This window comes from Octopus bimaculoides, chromosome 15 (assembly GCF_046866305.1).
Source record: "Octopus bimaculoides isolate indiv1 chromosome 15, ASM4686630v1, whole genome shotgun sequence".
Taxonomy (NCBI): Eukaryota; Metazoa; Mollusca; class Cephalopoda; order Octopoda; family Octopodidae; genus Octopus; species Octopus bimaculoides.
In genome coordinates, this window is record NC_142942.1 from 38,910,920 (window position 1) to 38,935,661 (window position 24,742).

Below are 24,742 nucleotides of genomic sequence, written 5' to 3' on the forward strand. Positions count from 1 at the left end.
TTAAAATTCTTAATCTGAGTTGAAACCAGTACATATATGATTGGTTGCCATACATTATATTTCCAAAATATGCACAAACATTAAATGGTAATACGCTTTGAAATTAGAAAAAAAAAAAACTTCCAGTGCAGTTTCTATGTTCCCTGTATTTCCGTTTGATATATATCTAGACAGATACACATATACATGTGTGTATCTGTGAATATAGAAATATGTTCAAAAGCGATAGCTTAAAGAGCTTGCCTAGAGTGAATTATTGATTATAAGTTTGTTAACTGTTGCTTCAAAGTTCAGCTGAATTGAGTTTATTCAAACTCTACATAAATAAAATATTAGTTGGATATATACGTAACATTGAAGTTATCGAGTAGATGTTGGAATTTGTCAAAGTAGGAAAGGAGAGTCAAATAATCGGCTGATCTGTTGGTTGAATGAATGCAGGTGGTGGGAATTTAATCTCTGTGGAGATGGTTAGAAGAAGGTAGAAAGTATTTGTTGGTGTAGTAGCAAAATTTTGTTAGGAAAATTGAGGATGTGATACTCAATGATTTAACACAGAAATAACGAGAAAATTACAGCAAAGCTGTGTGATAGTGGTGTCAGACATAGCATGCAGCCCATCATATAATTGTTTCATATCGTGTTTTTATTCTTCCCTTCCTTTATACGAATTCAGTGTGCACATATGCATTGCTTGTTTGTACTTCTCTTTACGGTTCCTACTCAAAACTGTTTACATATCACGACCATCTCATAAACCTGCGTTAGGGAAGAACGCTTCACGTTCTAATGTTTGCGACTAAAGTTCGAATGTAACACTAGAACCTGTGTATTGAAGGAGGTTGTCATTTGTTATACTGCAGAATATCAGCAAGAAGACTGGGGTTGGCCTGCTAGAATATTTTCTTAAATTATGAATCATGTTAGTATTTATAACTGTGAAGCTATAGATTATGTGAGAAAAGAAGGCTTCTTTTTGCAAGTTCCTTCATAAGTCCCACTACGTTGTTTTAAAAAACTAACATGTGATCTTGGAGTAATCAGTATCTTAACGTTAAATTGTATCCTTGGGAAATAATTGAAGCTTGTTCTAAATTCTATCTTCACACGAAATATTCTCTGGTCCTTTAACAAAAATATATGTCAAATGCTTGAATTTTCCTCGCATCTGGGGTGGATTGCTCCACGCAAGTGTAAGTTGATCAGAGCCTCAAATAAAGATAATTGAAATACAAAACCATTTTGCGGTCTGAAAAATATATTTAATGTCGTGACTAAACACTGAACGGAATGGTTACCTTGTGCGCAGTGTTACAATAGTCAGTTGAAAAGAAATCGAGTCAAAAAAGTTTAGATTGTCAACTGAAATAAGAAAAATCAACTCCATTCAGCTGCCATAGTTTAAACTCACAATTAAGCAAAACCTGTTCGAAATACAACCAACAGTCAGAAATACCAATAGTCAGATTCTGACAAACTAAGGCACAATATCTCGTTCCTCGATGCCAACATCATCATTTAGGTATGGAAAAGTAAGATTTCACAAATCAATCCAAGTAAGCTGCCAAGCTAATAAATCACAGTGGAACACGATCTGGTCGTGACTCTCTGAAGCCGTGACAAATTAGTATGACGTCTTGCAGTTCGAAACCTGCTTTATCCTTTGGATTTGGAGCAAACATTGGAATGTCACCTCCAAATCTCCCGTCAACCGTTTGCAGGAAGGCGCCTTCGAACAGAAATTCCTCTCCATTGAGTACATCAAGCTGAGCAATGTAATGTAGAAATCGTGATTTGCCAGCGCATTTGAGAAACACAAAGTGACCTTCAATGATATCCAAGAGTAGTCGGTTGAAATTAGTAGCACGTCCCAAAAATGTCACTTCTGGAATTCTTATTGCCAGTTCTGTTGCGTCTTGAAGCCTAACCGACACTCTTGGCCTGCTTCATTATCACGATTCCAGCCGGATGACACAACAAGGTTGTTTCTTTTAGCTGCCCATATGTCAGTGAACACCAACTCCTCACCGACAAACTGCGACACGTATCTGCCAACTGTTTCAAGTAATCAGCTCCACATTTCTCCATGCCGTGAGGAAACACCAATCGTCACAAGATCATGGGAGATTTAGCAATCCTTTATTGTCTATATCTCTTTCCAATATATCGCTTAAGTGTCATTCGATGGATGGCAAAACCCTTAGTCGCACTCCGCACACTCTTTCCACCTGCAATAATATCAACCCCTCATTCAATACCATCATGGGGAGTTTGTCCGTAATTTGTCTTTCGCATGTTGTTTACGCGTTTCTCATGTGCTTCTGAAAAAAAGAAAAAAAATGAATATTAAATGCGTTGTATATGTTAACGAAAGTTCACTTCAAAACATTTTATTTTCTTAAACGCTATGAGTTAAATTGGATTTATTGGAGTTATTCTCTCGTTCTATCAATGCAGTTAGTCCTCTAGGCGTTCTCGCAGCTACCAGACATCACACGTATTATTCGTGGTGATTTTCCAATTGGTCTTATCATAAGCCATAGCTCAACTACTACTACTACTACTACTACTACTACTACTACTACTACTACTACTACTACTACTACTACTAATAATAATAATAATAATAATAATAATACTTGTTAAAATAGATGAGCTACAGCAAATATTCTGCTCAATACTACAAATTTGCTTGTCAGTTTTTTTTTACCTTAACCAGTCGAGTAATCTCTGAGCACGAGCAGAGGTTGTGGGGTGGGGGTGGGGGGTAGCATCATAGCCATTTCTTGAGAGGAATTCTTTAGGATTTTAATAATCCACCACATGGGTGTTTCGTGCAACATCCATAATCAACCCTGATTCAGAGACCTTTTGAACGGGATGTGCCTCTCGACCTGAAGAAAAATCTAGCTGGGCTGCACCTGCGAGGTCGCGCGCTGTTTATCTTGATATGAGATCACCATATCGTGCACATAAGTTTGTGATGTATGTTCCTGGTATACTCATATCAGACAGGTAGTGATGATGCGTATATGTGGCTTCGTATATATTGCTGCTGTTACGGCCGTTTTGAGCATTTTAAGAGTGAATCTGTAATGTTGCCTACGTACAGCTAAATGGTATTAAATATTGAGTTCAAATTTTAGCGCACTTTCAGGAATAGGAGAAATTGGCTAAGTTTTCAACTGGTACTTATTTTAACGACCCCGAAGGATAAAAGACAAAGTCGACCTCGGTAAAATTTGAACTCGGAACGTGTGGACGGACAAAATGCCGTTAAGCATTTTTCCTTCACGTGCTACCAGCTCGCCGCCTTAGTGGCATTAAATATTCGCAGTTAAATGCTTTCATAACGATAACACAATACTGATGTGTGTGTTTTTAGTGACGAGCATTTAGAGGCTGGTTCATAAAGATCGTATATAGTCTATCATGTATCACGCGTTCAGGCTAAACACATGCGAATAATTACTGCTACATAAGTTTATTATTCATTAATCGACAATTAGTGAACATTAGTTATTGCGGTACGGTGTTGTTATAATATCTTTGTATGGAGTAATGCTCCCGATAATACTTTCATTGATTTTATATCGGAATTACATGATAATAGAAATTTATTAGCAAAAATACACAGTTTTACGACTGTAATGATTTTTTTTCATTTCCGTTTAATAACATAATTCTCAATACATATAGGCAAATTAAGAGCCTGCTCTAAAAGCTAAGTTTTCATAATGTATATAATCGTCTCTCTTCAAGGAGTGTTGCATTGTTATCACATGTGTTTGTAATTTATCGTCATTATTATTCACGTTTCATTTGAGACTAAGTTTTCAGAAAGCATCTTAGAAAGACAACGATTTTCACATCGATCACTCCAATGGTGCATGTCTTATGTGCATGTATTATGTATGAAGGCAAACACATATAGACATACATACAAAAATAATACACATAATCATACGTACATATAAATACATACATATACGTATATAAACATACATATGCATACACATACTTACACACATGTATATATGCATCTCTCTCCCTCTCTCCCTCTCTCTCTCTGTATATATATATATATAGAGAGAGAGAGAGAGACTATAAGATAGATAGAAAGAGAGAGAGTGAGATTGAAAACTATAGATAGATAGAGATATGTACACACGCGTCCACGCACACCGATACACTGAGATACATCGGTATAAAGTAGATACAGTCTCAGTTGCGGAGCATTCCCTTCAGCCATCAACTGGAAATCACAATGATATGGGCATATGTTTCTTTCAACATGTTCTCCAAACACTCATAATAACAAGAAATGTCTGGATTTCGTAGGTGCACACTACAGCATGCGCTTCATCTCCGTTATCAATTCAGCAACGACACGAAACACTGTGTATCGTGAAAGGACACCAAACACATTAGAAGTTCAGTTTCTTTACCGAGACTTTAGGTTTATTCTTCATATATTTTGACATATTCATGACTGATAAAGCAATTTTTAGGTTCGTTCTCCAATTACTGATTCACTACAGCGTTGTTTCTGAAGTCTTTTACATGAAACATAGAACATAGTGGTTGGAGATTAAAGAAATATCATCGCGTTATCATATGTATAGAAAGCACTCTAAAAGTATTTCTCCGCTGAACTTTGACAAGTAAGTCCACAAATTTATTTATATTCTATGTATTTATTCATTAGCCAAAGCTGGCCACATTAAAATCAATGCCGCTGCAATTTTTGTACGAACCACTGCATTTGACAGACAAAAAATAGATGAATATTTAAAATATAGTCAGATCTACTACATTTTTCGTACATTTACACACCCTCTGCTTTAAAGTTTACAGTATATATATATATATATATATATATATATATATATATATATATATATATATATATATATATATATATATATATATATATATATATATATATTTATATATATATATATATATATATATATATATATATATATATATATATATATATACATATATATATATATATATATATATATATTTATATATATCTATATATATGTATATATATATGTATATATATATATATATATATATATATATATATATATATATATGTATATATATATATATATATATATATATATATATATATATATATATATATATTTATATATATGTATATATATGTATATATACATATATATATATATATATATATATGTATATATATATTTATATATATGTATATATATATATATATATATATATATATATATATATATATATATATATATATATATATATATATATATACATATATATATATATATATATATATATTTATATATATCTATATATATGTATATATATATGTATATATATATATATATATATATATATATATATATATATATATGTATATATATATATATATATATATATATATATATATATATATATATATATATATATATTTATATATATGTATATATATGTATATATACATATATATATATATATATATATATGTATATATATATTTATATATATGTATATATATATATATATATATATATATATATATATATATATATATATATATATATATATATATATATATATATATATATTTATGAAGCAAGTAAACGTGTTGATGTGTTTGCTGCATAAATAATGAATGTAACGTGATCAAGATTTGATTGATAGATTTAGGTCTCAGATTGTAAAGGATATTTTTGTTGAAGCAATGCAAAGTGACTTCTCAGGTATATTTTTCGTTCTTTAACAATATTGAATATAGAGATAATAGGCGCGGGAGTGTGTGTAGTAAGTAGCTTATGTAGCAACCGCATGGTTCCGGGTATAGTCCCACTGAATGGCACCTTGGATAAGTGTTGTCTACTAAAGCCTTGTGAGTGAATTTGGTAGAGGGAAACTGAAAGAAGCCCGTTGTATATATATATATATATATATAGATATGTCACATAGATATACGTATATATATATATATATATATATATATATATGTGTGTGTGTGTGTGTGTGTGTGTGTGTGTGTGTGTGTGTGTGTGTGTGTGTGTGTGCAAATATATATATATACATTTATATTTTGATATTTCGCTTAGGAAAAGGTGGCAAGCTTGCAGAATCGTTACCATGGCGGGCAAATTTCTTGGCAAAATTTTGTCTGTCTTTATGTTCTGGGTTCAAATTTCGCTATCCTTATTTTGGGGTCGATAAAATAAGTATCAGCTGAGCACTGTGTCGATGTATTCGACTTACCTTCTCCCCCGAAACTTGCTGACCTTGTGCCAAAATTTGAAACCAATATTTCGCTTGGGAATTGCGGTGCTAATAACCTGGTGTTTGAATTCAATGTACATATGCTTTAGAACGAAAGGGAAGTCAAATAAATAAGAAACCGAAATGAAAAAAATTAATAAATAATTATATTATGAACTTGTTTAACTTACACCTGTTTCTGCTATAAATTCCGATGCAATAATAATTTATATTTATATATACATAAGTGCGTATGTATATAGACTATCAAGCACGACATATAATTAAGGAGAATATTAGAATTACATAAGCAAGTGATGTTGTTTAGCACCTGGTCTATATTAATCCATGTCTCTATGCAGACTACTTTAAATAGAAATATTTATTATAAAATTAATCTTACATTCAAAGGAGAATTTAATGTGATTCACACAGGTTGAAAGCTATTTGTAGTAGTCCTAGTAATCACGTATTGGGGCCACTTGGTTGTAAAATATGTATATATATATCCACTCTTGAACTCTTTTTCAGACAAGTAGTAACATACATAACTATATAATTATAGGTAGTATTATGTCTGAAATAAACGGACAAAAGAATGGGGTTTTCTCCGTTTCCTTTGCAAATTTGTTTTCCTATCCTTTCTTCTTTTTCTTTTATATCTATCTTAATTTAGTGCAAAACTTAGGATTCTGAATATATGTGTGTATACATAAACCCACATCAATGTGGTGTTTTCTCGTCTACGTTTTGTTTGCAATGTCCTGTACCCAGATATGCACCTATACATACAGGTGGATGTCGGTATGCACATACCTGTACGTATATATGCATATACTCATTTACCATTTGTTTTTACATGACTTGAACGCAGCGTCTCCAATTGTAAGTAGTTTTCGTAAACGTATATCTTCCGACGCTACTCTATCTCTTTCTCTTTCTCTTTCTCTTCCTCTATCTTTTTCCCCCTCTCGTTCTTCCTCTTTACTACTACGTATCTCGCTTTACCCTTCTCGTTCTTCCTCTGTTACTACTACGTATCTCTTTTTCCCCCTCGTACTTCCTCTCTTTGTCTTTTCCTCTCGTTGCTCACCTATTCTTCTACTTCCTCCCTTTGTTTCTCCCTCTCTCTCTCTTCCCCTTACACCGGCATGGTCACATGCTTCCGGTCAATAATCTTTTTCTTCCTTGGCTATCGCCGAGCAAACACGCGAACTCACTTCGTCCCTACTTTCAAGTTCGTGCCTCACAGCGTTTATACACACATAATTTTTCTCGTCTGGCCGTAAAGCATTTTTTGTTTGTTTTCCTGTCTTATTTTTTGTCCGCCACTACATTCCTCCATGGCAAGATTTAATTTGCGTATACAAATTTAATCTGCGGTCCATGGGATGAGTCGTTTTAACGATGCGTCCTGCCCAAGCTCTTCGAAACGGCGGTGTCAAAACGTGGGTAGCTGATGAAGTAGAATGTTCTCTATGTGGCTTGTGTGTTTCCTCGTCTACGTTTTGTTTGCAATGTCCTGTACCCAGATATGCACCTATACATACAGGTGGATGTCGGTATGCACATACCTGTACGTATATATGCATATACTCATTTACCATTTGTTTATATATATATATATATATATATATATATATATATATATATATATATATATATATATATGCGTGTGTGTGTGTAGTTACAATATAGTTAAACATGCGTGTGTACAAAAATAAATAATAAGGTTAATATATTTTAAACCATTATAAACGTTAGATCCAAAGATGTCTAGAGTTAAGGTGTCTCTCGGACCCATTTGTCTGCCTTTTTAAATGTAAATGACCGCCTATGACTTATTTTAATTTTATATTCTATGACAGTAAAATATAATTCTTAACCTTCGTGTTCTGTACTATTCTTGATTGCCAGTTTCATGCCACAGTTTAATAAATCAGTGCCTTTGACTGTAACTTCACTTGTCTGAGGATCACTCGATTACACGACCAATCTGGTTCGCTGTTTTACTTTGTTTTAAATATTACCCGATAAACCGTGAGAATTTCATATCTTGCACAATTGCCAAAAATCCTAAATCGATTGCTTTGTTCAATTATTGATGTACACACACACACACACACACACACACATACACACACGCACAAACATATCTGCGTATATTCATATATATATGTTTGAATGTTTATAATATATATACCTATATATGTATATGTTTATGTATATATTATATATACGCATACATATGCATACGTACGTACGCACGTAGGTACGTACGTACGTACCTACCTACCTACATACATACATACATACATACATACATACATACATATATGTGTGTGTGTGTGTGTGTGTGTGTGTGTGTGTGTGTGTGTGTGTATGTAGACGCACAATGGCCCTGTAGTTATGGCAGCGGACTCGCGGTCGTAGGATCCCGGTTTCTTATTCCCAGACCGAGCCTTGTGAGTGTTTATTGACTGAAGACGCCTAAAAGCTCCACGAGGCTCTGGTAGGGGGGGCACCCCTGTTGTCCTCTTTCGCTCAACTTTCTCTCACTCTTTCTTCTTACTAGATAACACTCCGATGGACTGACGTCCCGTCCAGCTGGGAGAACACATACGCCATAGAAACCGGGAAACCGGGGCCCGTGAGCCTGGCTAGGCTTTAAAAACGCGCATAAATAAATAAATACATAAATTATATATATATATATATATATATATATATATATATATATATATATATATGCATATCTGTGTTTATGTGTTCGTGTGGTAAGATCATTATTCCGTACTTTGTAAAGGTATCGTTGGATCCTTTACATTTTTCTTTAATTATTGCTACGTTTATGTCAATGAGTGTAGTGGTTGGCAGATGGTCAACAGAAACATATTACATATGTGCTTTTCAAGCTTAATGCGTTTGTATGATTTGATACAATGAATTATCGTTTTGTTTCAGATTGCTGATTCAACCCATGCATGACAATCTGCTGTTTTACATATCGTCAATGGAAATACAGAGTAAATTTTGTCACACGGAACATATTTGCTAACATAATTTCCAGTTGAGATTAAATTTGCTAATATGGGAAGATAACTAATATACTTCACTAATTAATCTAATGAAATTTACAAAATGGACGTACTGAAATGAGAAGACTTTTGCAAACTGGCAAATTCTGTTGACATCTGTAGTGTAAAAATTCACCGATAACACACAATAGCAAATTTATTAGATTTCATACTTTAAAACGAAAATCAGAAAGGTTTAATCGCAGCATATTTTGATAATCATGTCTTTCATGTCGTTATGTGTAATGGAATTACTCCTCCATATTGCAGATGTTAGAAATATATCGTAATATTACCATTAATTTAATAACTGCTTTTCTTTCATTCAAGATAATTGAACAAATTGTAAAATTACCAGTAATCTATAAGATGACAATGTTAAATCACACACGGAAACACTGAAAAATGATGTCAAAACAATATTTTGTGATTCTGATACCGGTTATATCGATAGTAATTTCGTGCCCCACGTACAAGGATGAAACATTATTACAAGCAACTTTATTATCTAATTATAACAAAGGTGTGAGGCCTGTTATTGATTTATCTACAACTATCAATATCGAAGCTGCTTTATTTCTTCACACATTCTATGGTCTGGACTTTGTAAATAATATAGTTACAGCTCGGTACGACTTTAGTCTAGAATGGACTGACGAACTTCTGACTTGGAATCCTCTAGACTACAACAACATTACAGTTATATACATAGAAAAAGATAAGCTGTGGACACCAGAAATCGTAATGTGCAATGCAATGAAGGAATCAGAAGAGAAAGGTAGCTTTCTTGAAGTAAAGGTTTTTAATAATGGACGTGTACAAATGCGGTCACTAAAACTGCTGAAATCCTATTGCACATTTGATGCTTACGCCTATCCATTTGACCAGCATGACTGCGAAATATACATTTGCGTTGCTTTGCATGATCCTGTCCATACAAGAATAAGAACACTTACATATGATAATTTAAATTATTCCCCAAACTATAACTGGGACATCGACTACAATGGTATAAAAAATGCTTCCGACCAGAGATTCAGCGTCGTATTTGCTCCATTGCATTTACGACGTAGACTCACAATAGCTATTGTAGCTATGCTGATTCCAACAATAATGATGACTATTTTGACTATATTTGTCTTCCTTCTACCTCCAGAATCAGGGGAAAAAGTTTCTCTAGCTACGACAATATTTTTATCAAACGTTTTGTATCTTGTTGAAATCGAGAAAACTACACCGAGGAATTCCAAATTTCCTCCACTTCTTATGACATACTTGATGCTATTATCACTTTTAAGTGGTATCGCAACACTTGGGTCGGTGATTATATGCAAGTTGTATGTCATTCAGTCATCTGATGAAAAGACATCGAACCTCCCAGATCAAACAACAAACAAATCTCGAAGCAACAAAATTGCGGATAGTTCAACAATTACCACGAGAGAGAACGATCCCGTAACTTTGAACTCAAAATCAAATACGAAAACTAAATTTTGTATAACCGAATATTTCCGACTTGATGAGACATTCCTGAAAATTAGCATTATAACAACAGTAATAATTTCAATATTATTTACTTCTTTCTTGTGTACACAATAGAAGAAAAACTAGATGAGCAAGACATCATAATAGTAGATTTAGAACGACGGGTGAATAAATATATAACATCTTGAAATTCATATTTCTAATATCATAAATTTGTGTAATTTTGAGCAGTTTTAGCAACATATGAGAAGCTACATCATATAAGTTCATAAAACTACCGGAATGATTACCAGATGCTGACTGAAAATCTGAAAAAATTAATGCGAATACAGACTGAAATTCTTTGAAATTTATGAAATCGCGAATCAAACATATCTACTACTGGATTGTGAACATGGTTTCTTACAATTTTCATTCGTGTGTATTATACATAAAACATAACACACAGTTTACACAATTATTCATACTTCAACGTCTGTATGATTATATTTATAATTTATGACACTAACACAGGATCTTACAGGCATATGTGTCTAGGCACTAAAACACGGTGATACAAATAGACGGAGCTACGACGACTAGCTCAAATGTTTGTATTTACATACAGTCGAATACATTTCCTATTCGACTATTCTATATAACAGACCATTACAGAAATCTGTCAATTTCACCACATCTGCTGATAAAAGGAAAATCATGGAACCATATAGTTCTCTCAGAATTTCACAACTACCTCTCTATATATCAGGTTTAATAATATGCGATACAAGTATAAATTTTGTGCGATTTCATTAACAAAAACTTCATCTCTGTCTTAATGGCATGTGCAAATGTTTATTATTTTTACTGTTGAGAGTTTCCATATAATAATATAGTCATTGCAGATATACGATTTTTTCCTCACGTGGATGTGAGTTCGAGTCTCATGGCTGGCCGCAGTCAGATTTTTCTGCAAAATATGGATAGTTTATCCTGTTCGTGCTCTTATATTAGCTTTATTCTACGTTTGAGAATAATTTGTTTCCTTATATATATATATATATATATATATATATATATATATATATATAACGCCACATGGGCTCAGCTCCCATCCGCACTTCATCTAACCCCCTCCCCTGCCTCTCTCTACCCCTCCCACGCACCTCTTCTCTCCTGCTCCGACTCCTACTTCTCCGTACTTCTCTTCACTCCTACTTCTCTTCACCCCTACTCTTTCTCTCTTCTATCTTACTCTCTCTCTCACTCTCTTCTTCTCTCTTCTTTCTCTCTCTCTCTCTCTCTCTCTCTTCCTCTCTTCCTCTCTTTCTCTCCCCTCTCTTACTCTCTCCCTCTCTTTCTGTCCCCACTTTAGCGTCAACCCTCCCTCATAAGCTCATCCCACCCCAACACACTCCTGCCCTACCTTCCCATCCTACCCCATCCTACTCCATCCCATCCGTTACACCCACCCAACCTCCGCCTACCCACATACTCCTACCTCTAACCCCACCCTCAGCCTAACTCACATTCCACCCATACTTTCCCCACCTTCGCCTCCCCCGCCTTCTCCTTCCCCACCTCCCACCTCCCAACACCCTCACATCACACCACGCTACACCATATCCCACAACACATCACTTCACAACACACCACCACGCACACACCAGCACTGACCAACTCCCTTCCCCACCTTCACACCTACATACACACATAAATACGTTAAGATCACCAGCATTCTTTCTCACACACACAGCTTCTTGTCTTGGGTTCACCACTTCTTTGTTATCTCCTCTTTTTGTTATCTCCCCTTTGTTATATCCCTTTTTTTCTTAGCTCTCCTGTGTGATCCTTCTGTCCGGCATTCGGCATGATAGATCGCTGACCACTACATTTATATTTTTTTCTCCTTGTTTCTCTCCTTATTTCTTTCTGTGTTCCTTTCAGTTGAAGAGCGTAGCGCGAAACGTCAAAGACTTTCTCTATTCCCGAGCGTTAAACTAATACATCCATTTGTTGTTTACACCAGCTGTCTTCGTCTGTTGTTTTTTTCGTAAATTCTTTCTCCCATATATAAATATATATATATATATATATATATATATATATATATATATATATATATATATATATATATATATATATATATATATATATAACTCAGGTCATCCCATAAGTTCTGTCCGATTTTACCTTTTTTTAAATTGAATGAAATTTAATAGTATTTTAGAATGTCAGGTGGAATTGAAAATCATTTTTATGGATTTGTGTATATTTAAACTAATTGAATATTATTTTACAGAATAATAGAATTTTTTTTTTAATGAAAATCCTTTGTAACATGGAAGTATCCAAAAAGCATTTAAGACACATAATGCTTTATGGGTACAAAAAAGGAAACTCTGCAGCCGAAGCGACTCGAAACATAGACTCAGTTTTTGAGAAAAAATGCTTGAATGATAGAACTTGCAGAAGATGGTTTGCAAAATTCAGAAGTAGAAATTTCGGATCGAACAGATCATCCCGGTTGAGTTTGATGTTAAGCTCCTTGAAGCATTACTTGAAGAAAATCCGGCATTATCAGCTGAAGAATCGGCAATAAAGCTTAGTTCAAAGCATACAACTGTTCATCGTCATGTTCAACAAATTGGAAAGTTTCCTGAACTTGGAAAATGGGTGCCTCATGAATTGTCCGAAAACAAACCGCAAATCCTGTATTGACATCTTCTCTCCATTTTCGTGGACTCATTTCACTCTTTTTGGATAGACTTGTGACTGGTGACGAAAAATGGATCTTCTATCGAAATGTTAAACGCCGTAAACAGTGGCTTGGTAAAAGAGAAAAGGCTCAACCACAACCGAGAAGGGAACTTCATAGGAAAACGTTTCTTCTCTCTATCTAGTAGGATTGCAAAGGAGTAATTCGCTTTGAATTGTTACCACCTAATGCAACAATCAATGCTCAAGTCTACTGACAGCAATTAGAGCGTTTGAACCAAACTTTGAAGAAAAAGTCCCACTTTAGTGAATCGAAAAAGAGTGATGTTTTATCCTGACAATGCGCGACCCCACACTGCAAAGATCACATCACAGAAGATCGAAGAGCTTGGTTGGGAAAAGAATTACTCATCCACCTTATTCTCCCGACCTTGCTCCTTCAGACTACTATTTGTTTCGTGGTTTATAGAATCATTTGGGGGACATAACATTCGCTAGCCAGGAGGAAGTCGAAACTGGCATTTCAGAGTGATTCGCTTTGAAACGAAAAGAGGTTTACATTGATGGGATTAAAAAGTTGTAAATAGATGAAAAGAAGTTATAGATAATCAGTAAAAGTACATTGATGATTAAATTTCAATTAAATATAACACTTGATCACATGTTTTCTTTATTCACAATTCGGACAGAACTTATGAGATGAGCTGATATATACGTATATATGTATTTATACCTATATATATTTTGAGTTAAACTGAGGAAGTCTACTATAGGGACATTGACCATGCTTCGTTAAGCTTACGGCGCGATGCAATGGACTTATGTAATGTTTCGAGTGGCACGGGCACTTCAAAAATGTTAGAGTGTCCCTGGAAGACCATGAGCGATCTGGAAGACCTACTATAATGATCACTCCTGAAAATGTGGAGAAATTATCAGCTTGTGCATGAGGATTGCTGAAGGACAATTGTTGACATTGCTGATGCTGTTGGTCTGTCGTATGCAACCGTGTAGGCAATGCTAACTACTTAATTGAACATGCGGCGTGTCTTTGCCAAGTTTTGCCCCGCCTGATAATCACTGAGCAGAAAGAATATCACATCCATGTCTATCAAGATCACCGCCAGTGTATCGCTGATGGCCTATCCTTTATGTCGAGGATCATCACCAGTGGGTACAGTTGGAACTACGAGACGAAGCACCAATTGTCACAATGGAAGAGACCTTCATCTCCACTATCGAAGAAAGCACAACACAGCCGCAGCTCAATCAAAAGCATAGTCATATCTTTCTTCGATATCTGCGGCAATGTAAATCGAGAATTCGTTCCCCAGGGTTAGACCATCAAACGAGAGTCATGCTGCCATGTTTTGAAGCGTTTCACGGAGGACATTCTTCGAAAGCGACCGGATGTGTGGAGAGCGAAGCATTCGACTCTTCATTATGACAATGCACTATGTCACCGAGCTCTCCTCTCTCGTGTTTCTCACTCAAAACAACATAGTATCGCTTCCGCACCCGCCCTATTCGCCATATTTGGCATCTGCAGATTTCCGTCTCTTCTCTAAGACCAAAATAGATGGAAGTACAGCTCAAAGGTCACCGTTTTAACACTCCTGTCGAGATCCAGATTGAATCGCAGGTGGTCCTCGAATCGCTTACGGAAAACGGCTTCCAGTCCGGATTCCGAAAGTGGCAGGAACGTTCCGACCGCTGTATTGCTGCGCAACGTGACTATTTTGAAAGTGATTATGCTGAAATTTAGGTTATTTTTGTTATTAGGCATAACTAGTCCAGGGACGTTTTGATAGCACCTTTATATGTATATATACCTGTATACAGACACACACTCACATATACACACACACACACACTCACATACACACACACTCACACCCACACACATATATATATATATTTATATATACATACATAAACCTGATTCAAACACACTATGGGGTTAACAACAACATATACAGCAAGATACAAAGAAAACCAGAGTGAAGGTATCTATACTTCAAATTTTGTACTATACGATGTAAGTTTTTTATATGATTTCCGTCACAAAGAAAACATATATCGGTTAATTCAATGTAAAATTGTTTCTAACCGATTTTTGTAGAAGAATATATCTATTTATTTCATCTCGCATACTCACGCTCAAACACGCAAACACAAACGCATAAATTTACATTTGTCAATAAATATTGTGACTACACCGCTATATTCGTTCAAGATTTGTACTACGAAATGAATAAACACTCGAAAGCGAATAAAACTCTTCGTGTTTGTATAGCTACATAAATTTCTGGAGTTAACAGTTAATGATTATTTCGACAGTTAGGATGCAGCAAAATGTAACCACATCTACAGAGGTTGGTGCTGCAAGCAAGTCACTAACGATCGCACAAGGTTTCCCTACACAAACAAATTCAAATATTGCTACGCTCACATTCATACACTGTCACACCCCCACATATATATACACACATACACACACTCACACACAAATAGATATATAGGAACGTATGACTTTATATATATGTTTATGCTTGTGTGTATTCTAAATTTTATTGCTGTTTAACATATCATTTTTCAACTTAATTAAAACGACTAACCACATTTACTGTATGGGCGAAATGCTTAGCGGTATTTCGTCTGTCTTTACATTCTGAGTTCAATTTCCACCGAGGTCGACTTTACCTTTCATCCTTTCGGGGTCGACAAATTTCTTACCAGTTGCGTACTGGGGTCGCTCTAATCGATTGGCCTCATACCCCAAAATGTCGGGCCTTGTGCTTAGAGTAGAAAAGAATATCTTGTAACACATTTAGCGTGAAGATTATTCGGGATTTTGACAAACACTGAAGAAGGTGTATTCAAATCATTGATTAGACCACTGATACCTGAAAAACTCGTTTGACAAAGTAATCGATAAGTAATATTTTATGCTTATAATGAATAAGTGAACTACAACGAATTTATGTAATTTTACTGGTCCAATTGCACTCGAAATAATACGTGTCTGAACATTCTATTTAAGATAAGCAATCTTCGATGTAGAGGAAATTGAAAGATCTAAGCTAGAAATAGCTGTATAAAGAATATGTTCTCTTTTCTCGAGAAAACTATAACATTGCGATGTCTCCATTTCTTACAAGTAACTGAATCGTATTTAAACTATGTATTACTTCCATCTTTTGTGTAACTCTCTAACTATGCTCAAATTCACAGAACAAAAAAAAATTCAAACTGACATTGATCAAAGTCAAATAATATAACCTACTTCGTGGGATAAACTATTACATTCACCACAAAAGATGAAAATATTTCTATGTTTTCTAAAGTATTGTGGAGATGAAACTTTTGATACCTCTGCAACAAACTAATTTGAATAAAACGACAGCTTACTGTCAGATTAATGCTCGAAATAAAATTTCTAAGCATGTTATTTTACATGAACAATCTTGCAAGTCAAATATAAATCGAAATATCCGTAAGTATATCCAAGCAACCAAGAAGTTGATTAACAATATTCTTCTTACTGCTCAAACAAACAAACGACAAAAACAAACCCTAGTTTGAAGTCACAAGACTCAGAGAGATGGAAGCAAATATATCACAATATCATCGATACAAATTTTATTGCTCGAACATATAATTTCAAAAGAGACTTAGTGATAAGGGATACAAGTTAAGCATACAAACATACAATGCCATCGAATTGATGCGAATGAAATTCCAAAGAAGCACCAATTCTCAAATTATTTCACACTAAAAAGCCACACTCCGTTCAAACATTTTGTTCTAGCTTCTGTGGAGGGATAATTGGGCTTGCCGTCCAAAACATATGTATGTGTGTGTGTGTGTGTGTGTGTGTGTGTGTGTATGTGTGTATGTGCGTGTGTGTGTGTGTGTGTGTGTGTGTGTGTGTGTGTGTGTGTGTGTGTGTTTGTATTTGTCTGTATCTGTGTCTGTACCATCACAATCGCTTGACAACCAATACTAGTGTGTTTATGTCCTCATAACTTAGTGGTTTGGCATAAGTGACTCATGAAATAAGTACTAGGCTTACAAAAATAATTCTTCGGGTCGATTTCTTCTTCGACTAAAACTCTTAAAACTCTTTCTGGTGGTGCTCTAGCATATCCACAGTCAAATGACTGAAACAAGCAAAAGTAAAATAAAATACTATACAAGTAACTTGAACTGACAGATAACAAGCCTCACACTAGCAAACATGGAACACTATTTGATGCAATTAATATTGTGCACGTGGTTTATAAGCATAAACGCAGAATTACATTTTGCACTTCCATAATACTTATAATTTTCTACTTTCAACAGAATGTGTGTCTTTGGATTCTGTTCTAAAAATTTCTAGAAGTTACACTACCACCACAGTGGACAATGGCTAGTTGCAGTCCGAAAGAACTAGGTCATATTAATATTCAACCCTAATGGAATTAGATGTTCTTTTTTTAAGGGCTAACTGCTATCTCTCTCGATACTCGCTGGTCAAAAGAGCAAAACAAAAATCATCTATATAATATTTGTAAGTATCCAATCACTATATTTGTTCAACATCTACTTATTTAATTGAGAGAATTTCGGTTTTTATTACATTTTAAAAATTTAGTTAGATGCATTAGTCATATTTGTTGATGCTATGCGTATTTTATATATTCAGTTAAATTAATTTTCATATATATCAATGGGGGTACGGTTTATATATATATCAGTGGGGGTATAAATGGGGCTACGATTCACTATGTATCACATGCATGGAGTTAGATTATATTCATAACATCCACTTAACTATCACAAATTAGTTAGAAACGAAATAACACACGAGCTAGAGTATAACAGGTAGCAATACATTAAGAATGATTAACAAAAATACCAAATAGATAATGCCTAATTATAAATAGGAGCTAAAACAACACATTTTGAACCTAAAATACCTACAATAAGCTTAAAAGATCACAAACTCAATTTTAACAGTAACCCTACGCACAGAAAGTTATAAAATTTAAAACTGTGGTTTAATACACAGAAAGTAATATATTGGTTTAATATATTAGACGCAGAAAGAGTAAACAGCACATCCAAAGTAATATAGATAGCTATTATTCATCAATTAACCCTATACTACAAAATAATACTCTCTTGTTGGCAAAAAATGAATTCTAACCTGACTATAAGCGAAATCAACATGATATTAGCAGCTGGGAAACCCATAATAAAAGTTGATAATAAATATTGGGTTAGGAAGGACACAAGTGATAGCTTTGACATTACAATGGTATCTACTGGTGCAGCACAGGTCACAGACATATTGGAAGTATATATATTACTTAATTTAGGTAACGAATTTCTATAATTCAGGGACTGTCTATATAGGTATGATGCACTTTTTTTTACACTAGATAACCTATCTAATAGGAGATTAGAAATACATAAGAAAAGATTTTATAATTTTTTCAAGAATATAGAGCTATCCATCACTATCGACAACGAACACAATTCTGTCAACTTCTAGGACGTTCACGTTAAGTTAGAAATAAGGATATATAAACCCTAGCATAAGACGAATACAATTTAAAATACATTAGCATAAATACTAATCAACTAAGAAGCATCACATATAGATTAGTTGATAATATATCAAAAAGGATTCCGGATCTCATGACAAATGAGGATATTTTTAAACAGAATGTGGACTATTAGAACTTAGCACTGTGTAAAGCAGGATATAAGGAAAAATGGACCAAAGTACTATGGACCAAAGGATAACTCTACTAAGAAGAACTATACTCATAAAATAAGATACAAACAACAATTAAAATACTATGAAAGGAAAAATAAACATGAGCATAACAAGATTACAGACGGAATTTTATATAGATTATATACGAATAACAAAAACAAAAAACAACACTAAGAAACGAATAGATGGCATAAATAATCCCAAAAGACATAACGAGTAAAGAAACAGTGACAAACTAATGGAATTTAAAGATAATAGAATAGAAAGAAGGCTAAAAACAAAACATCAAAATAATGAAAATTATGATTACTTAAATAAAAACCTTAATAGGATACGAAATGACAAACGGGTAGAAATCGAGGCCCGAAACGGTAATATTCTTAACACTTCTGTCAAATATCGCATCTCATGTATAAACTCAATCTTCATCTTCAACTCTGAAATCTCCACTTCTGAATTTTGCAAACCATCTCCTGCAAGTTCTTTCACTAAGTGTATGTTTCGAATCGCTTCGGCTGCAGAGTTACCTTTTTTGTACTCATAAATCATTATATGCCTTAAATGCTCTTTGGATACTTCGATGTTAGAAAGGGTTTTAATTAAAATAAATTTTAATTCTATTATTCTGTAAAATAATATTGAATTAGTTTAAATGTACACAAATGCATGAAACTAATTTTTAATTCCATTAGACATTCTAAAATACTATTAAATTTCATTTCAATTTTAAAGAAAGTATAATCGGACAGAACTTCTGCAATAACCTGATAAAAATAGATCCTTGATTCTTTCTGTGTTCACACACTCCATTTTCTTTATCTTGGTTAGGCGGATGAGATGGATGACCCTTTACTTTGACCCTCAGAAAGTACTGACGGAGACTAAATATTTGGTGCTAAAATCCAGAAAGTCTCCACTTACGATCAAGCACCTGGGGGCCTTCGACAATGAACTTTTGGACATTATGTAGGAAAGAAGTGCTTATCTACTAAGTTCAGAAAAAAATCTTACCAATGCACGTTTTAACACATAAAGAGAAGGCCGCTGTGAACCACACCCCTTTCCAGTGGCGCATTTAAACTTTTTCCAATGTAAACTTGTAGATTTAGAACTTCTGATAGGACCGTTCTATTCCCTGAGAAGACTAAAAATCTATGTAGAATAAGTAATGACACATATACACAGCTACTTAACAATAACATTACACAAACGTAGAATAGGATTAACCCCTCAAGCTTATGATAGCATTAAGCATGAAGTCAGGGATATAGCGATTAAACTAGGCATAGAAGATAGTGTAGAAACATTTGCAAAGGAAGAAGCCTTCATTAGAATCAATGGCTATAAACAAAATTTAGCCTCTAACCCCAAATACAAGCTGATAAATCCTGCGAAATCTGATGTCGGACAGGTGAGCAAACAGTTAGAAACGCTTCTGACCTAACGCTATGGAGTAACACTTACGAATTCATTACATGGTTTAAACCAACAGTGGAAGGAGTCGAGCTAGGTTTTCCGAATTTGATATAGTGGACTTTTACACGTCTATATCGAGGGAGCTCTTTTTAAGGAACTGGACTTCGCTAGAAACTACACTGAAGTCAGTGACGAGGACATCAACATTGTCATGCACGCCAGAGGAATACTACTCTTCAGCAAGGGGTTTGCCTGGGCCAGACGAGTTGACCTAAAAGGATCCTACGACGTGTCAGAGGTCGTCTTTGACAGTGCTGATTTATGTAATCTCGTTGGTTTCATCATCCTACAGTACGCAAAAAGAAATTCGTATAAACAAGTTTTGGTCTTTACAGGGATGTCTCTTTAGGAAGCCAAGCGAGAAGCTAACATACAATGATACAGCTTCCTGTCATCCAGCCGTATTTTTAAAGAACCTGGTGAAGAGCGTCGGCTGAAGAATCTCAAGGTTTTCTTCAGGCAAAGAGATTTTTGATATTGCTGCCCCGTACCACAACCTGGCCCTGGCTGTCAGTAATTTCGAAGTTAGAATTAGATACATCCCGACCTTTAACCCTCTAAGAGAAACCACCACCGGAAAGTGATGTGGTTCACACCGTTATTTTTTATGTGTTAAAACGTGAGTAGGTAAAATTCTTCTTAAATTAGTAGATAAGCACTACTCTTGTACGATTAGGTTCAACAAAATTTTCAATAGGAACACGCTGAGAAGTTCCATTGGTTGTGCACCCAGTGTAAAAAAGATTTTAGTTGCTACGCTGGCGGCTGAGAGAGAGGCAAGATCTTCATGTAGGGGTAAGACAGCATGCCCAGTGAACCGCCACTATAACACGGAGACAATCGCATACGAGGTAGAGCTAACAGCTACAGGACCAAATGGGCAATCAGTCTTGCGAAAGTGAGAGTAATTGAAGTCCCTTTCAAAACCTGCTATAACAACCGCAAGCCCCCTTTCAGCATCCAGGAGAGACGCAACACGAAAACACTGGCGAAGCATGTTTAGTCTTTGAAAGAAAGCACCACCGAGTACAGCATAAATTGAAAGATCCCAGAGAAATGTAAACCGTACTTCAACAACAGCAGGAATTGCAAGTTTTGCTTGGTTGAGAAAAGAGCGATTTTAAAGAGCATCCAGCAACCAGGAATTTACCTAGATAGCAGAAGTGAAAGTTTTAATTCTTGCCCATATAAAAGGAAGTACATCCTATCCACCTGCGTGCCCCATCATAGCTATATTTTCCAGTCTCCCAACTTCAACCCTCCACTAGTCCAGCAGAGTTTGACCAAAGTATACACTAACGCACCCACCGACAAACACGCACACCCCAACACCTGCCCAATAAACTGTTTTCCACTCCACCCCAATATAAACTCCCACATACATTGTATCCCTACACACCACATGCACACACAAAGGCCCCACGAACTTAAACAATACATGAAAGAAGACACTGACGAATTTTAACGATGTGTATGCCCACATATCCTGCAGGAGTTATACATATAGTACCACTACGCAAATTCCAATTCCACAAGAACACTAACCTTAAGGACGCACACATTTCCTACAATCAGTTCCAGATAACTCTTACCAAATTAGAACATAACAACCACAGTGGCGATGTTTTAGTACCAAGGGACATAACTCTTAATTAAATACTCTGCTCGATTCGTTTCGTCTTTTCTTTCTCAGCAACCGTCAACCGGGTGTATCTATTCACCTCCATCAATAGAGTGCTACCTGTGAGGAGCGTTCCAGATCGGCTACCTCTGATGAGCGCAGGGGTTACATAATCGGATAGTCGCTTAACACTCCGTTGAATCCTTAGCGGGAAAATGATAGGTAAGATCGGTCATAATAAATAAATAATATTGTACATTTCGGAGGATGTGTGCATATATATATATATATATATATATATATATATATATATATATATATATATGTATATAGATATATATATATATATATATATATATATATATATATATATATATACATATATATATATATATATATATATATATATATATATAGTGTAGTATATTGCCACTTAAGTGTGGCTGACCCCTAGGGGTGGATGTTACTGTTGCTTTTAGCCCCCCTGGGGCTAAAAGCAACAGTAACATCCACCCCTAGGGGTCAGCCACACTTAAGTGGCAATATACTACACTTTATCGTGCAGTTACTGTTAATACTTCATTTAGAGAATTAACATTGCTTATATATATATATATATATATATATATATATATATATATATATATATATATATATATATATATATAGAGAGAGAGAGAGAGAGAGAGAGAGAGAGAGAGAGTAAGAGAGAGAACGGCTGGAAACTCTCCCAACCGTATTCTTTCTATGTTCACATCCATCGAGATCGATTTTGCTTTTTATCCCTCCCAAGGAAATAAACTAATGTTTAACTCAATGTATGGGCTCGATCTAATTCTTCTGGGCGACTGACAGGCTTGTGCCTAATTTGGGAGCAATTCTTATAATTACATCGTATCGGCTTCGTAAGCTGTAATAGAAACGTGAACGCCTCTAAAACACATTTTATAGCAGCATCAAGCTTTTGCTTTAAGTTACGTCGCGGATATTAATTCTTTTGTCTCAGATCATTTCCCTTTTCCACCTCGAACCCGCTTTGAATTCTCTTCTAAACTATGTCTGATCTAATACAATATTCTGAACTTCCTTGTATGCGAAATAATCCTACCTTAGTGCTTTCATGCAAAGCATCCAAATACATCTACACATTTTACTGACAACTCGTTACAAATGTTTCTATTTCATTTTATTTCCTCTCTGATACTTCAAGGAAGCTAACTTATGGACTTACAATTTGTACATTAACTAATCAGGGTAGATAATCTATTGTACATCTGTGGTAGCTGTGACAGCAAAACATACGATATATAATACCCCTCTAATCGTGATTTTATTTTGTATCTTGGGAGCGTCATTATGAAAACATGCGTTCATTTTTTTTATCATTGTTTGTCCAGTTGCAAAACCGATTAACCAATTAATTAAGCTGATAAATCCCCAGTCAATCAAACAAGCTAATTGATTGCTTGATCGAAGGATTCATCAAGCAATCTATCAAATTGTAAAATAGTTAAGCAATTGTGAAATTAAAAATAAAGTAATGGGTGCGTTAATTATGGCCATAATGGCGCCTTCTCAAGATACAATCAAATCCGTTTCAGCACACAAGTTCTCGTCAAGATTCTTGCAAACCAAATACAAAATGAAATATTCTACTTGACATTTCCCTCAATATTCATCAATCTTGTGTTATTTTGATAATTTTTGAACGCGCTTTTCTTATAATTTTTTTTTGTATATTTGTTTTTCAAAATCTGTGTATCTAAACAACAAAGTATTTCTGGAAAACTCGATATCGTAATATGATGCTAGAGTTACTGCTTCGTTCTCAATTTTCATGAACTGTAAAATGTTGGGGACATTGGGATTCTTCTTCTCTATAGGCTACACAAAAATTGGTTTATAGGAGCATTTTATATTAACATTTTCAAGTAGCATAATAAAATGGTGTCATTTTGAAACACGACATGTTGAAATAGGAGAAGTGTAGATATTATTATCGGTTGTACATATACTAAAATATGAATTATGTAGAGAATATCATCTCCCCTGCGCAAGCGTGGCACACCAATTCGTAAAGCGTTTCATATTTTTTCACATAGGCACAGGCATGACTGTGTAGTAAGAAGTTTGCATAGCAACCACGTGTTTCCGGGTTCAGTTCCACTGCGTGGTAAATTTAGCAATGTGCATACCACTACAGCCTCGGACTAACTAAAACATTGTGGGTATTTGGGTTTAAAGCGACATATCCTGGCGGTAACCGTGTTTCCTTTCAAGTCGGTTTCATATGCCTACCCAATCTAACAATAAGTTGCGAGGTTTCATATGCCTACCCAA

General features: G+C 34.9%; 1 protein-coding gene and 1 non-coding gene across 2 annotated transcripts; both read left to right on the forward strand.

The window, feature by feature from the left end:
- The first annotated feature begins 3,884 nt into the window (after nt 1-3,884).
- On the forward strand, nt 3,885-12,875 carry LOC106870918 (chemotactile receptor for terpenes 1). The gene is made up of 2 exons (XM_014917154.3): nt 3,885-4,664; nt 9,241-12,875. The coding sequence occupies exon 2, from the start codon at nt 9,759-9,761 to the stop codon at nt 10,950-10,952; it is 1,194 nt and encodes a 397-aa protein (XP_014772640.1). The 5' UTR covers nt 3,885-4,664; nt 9,241-9,758; the 3' UTR covers nt 10,953-12,875.
- An 11,513-nt stretch (nt 12,876-24,388) lies between these two features.
- Nucleotides 24,389-24,496, forward strand: LOC128249566 (U6 spliceosomal RNA). Its single transcript, XR_008265678.1, has one exon. It is a non-coding gene; the product is annotated as a U6 spliceosomal RNA (small nuclear RNA).
- Nucleotides 24,497-24,742: the final 246 nt, after the last annotated feature.

Excerpts from the sequence above, each read along its gene's own strand:
- LOC106870918 (XM_014917154.3), top strand. The coding sequence starts at position 9,759 with ATGATGTCAAAACAATATTTTGTGATTCTGATACCGGTTATATCGATA.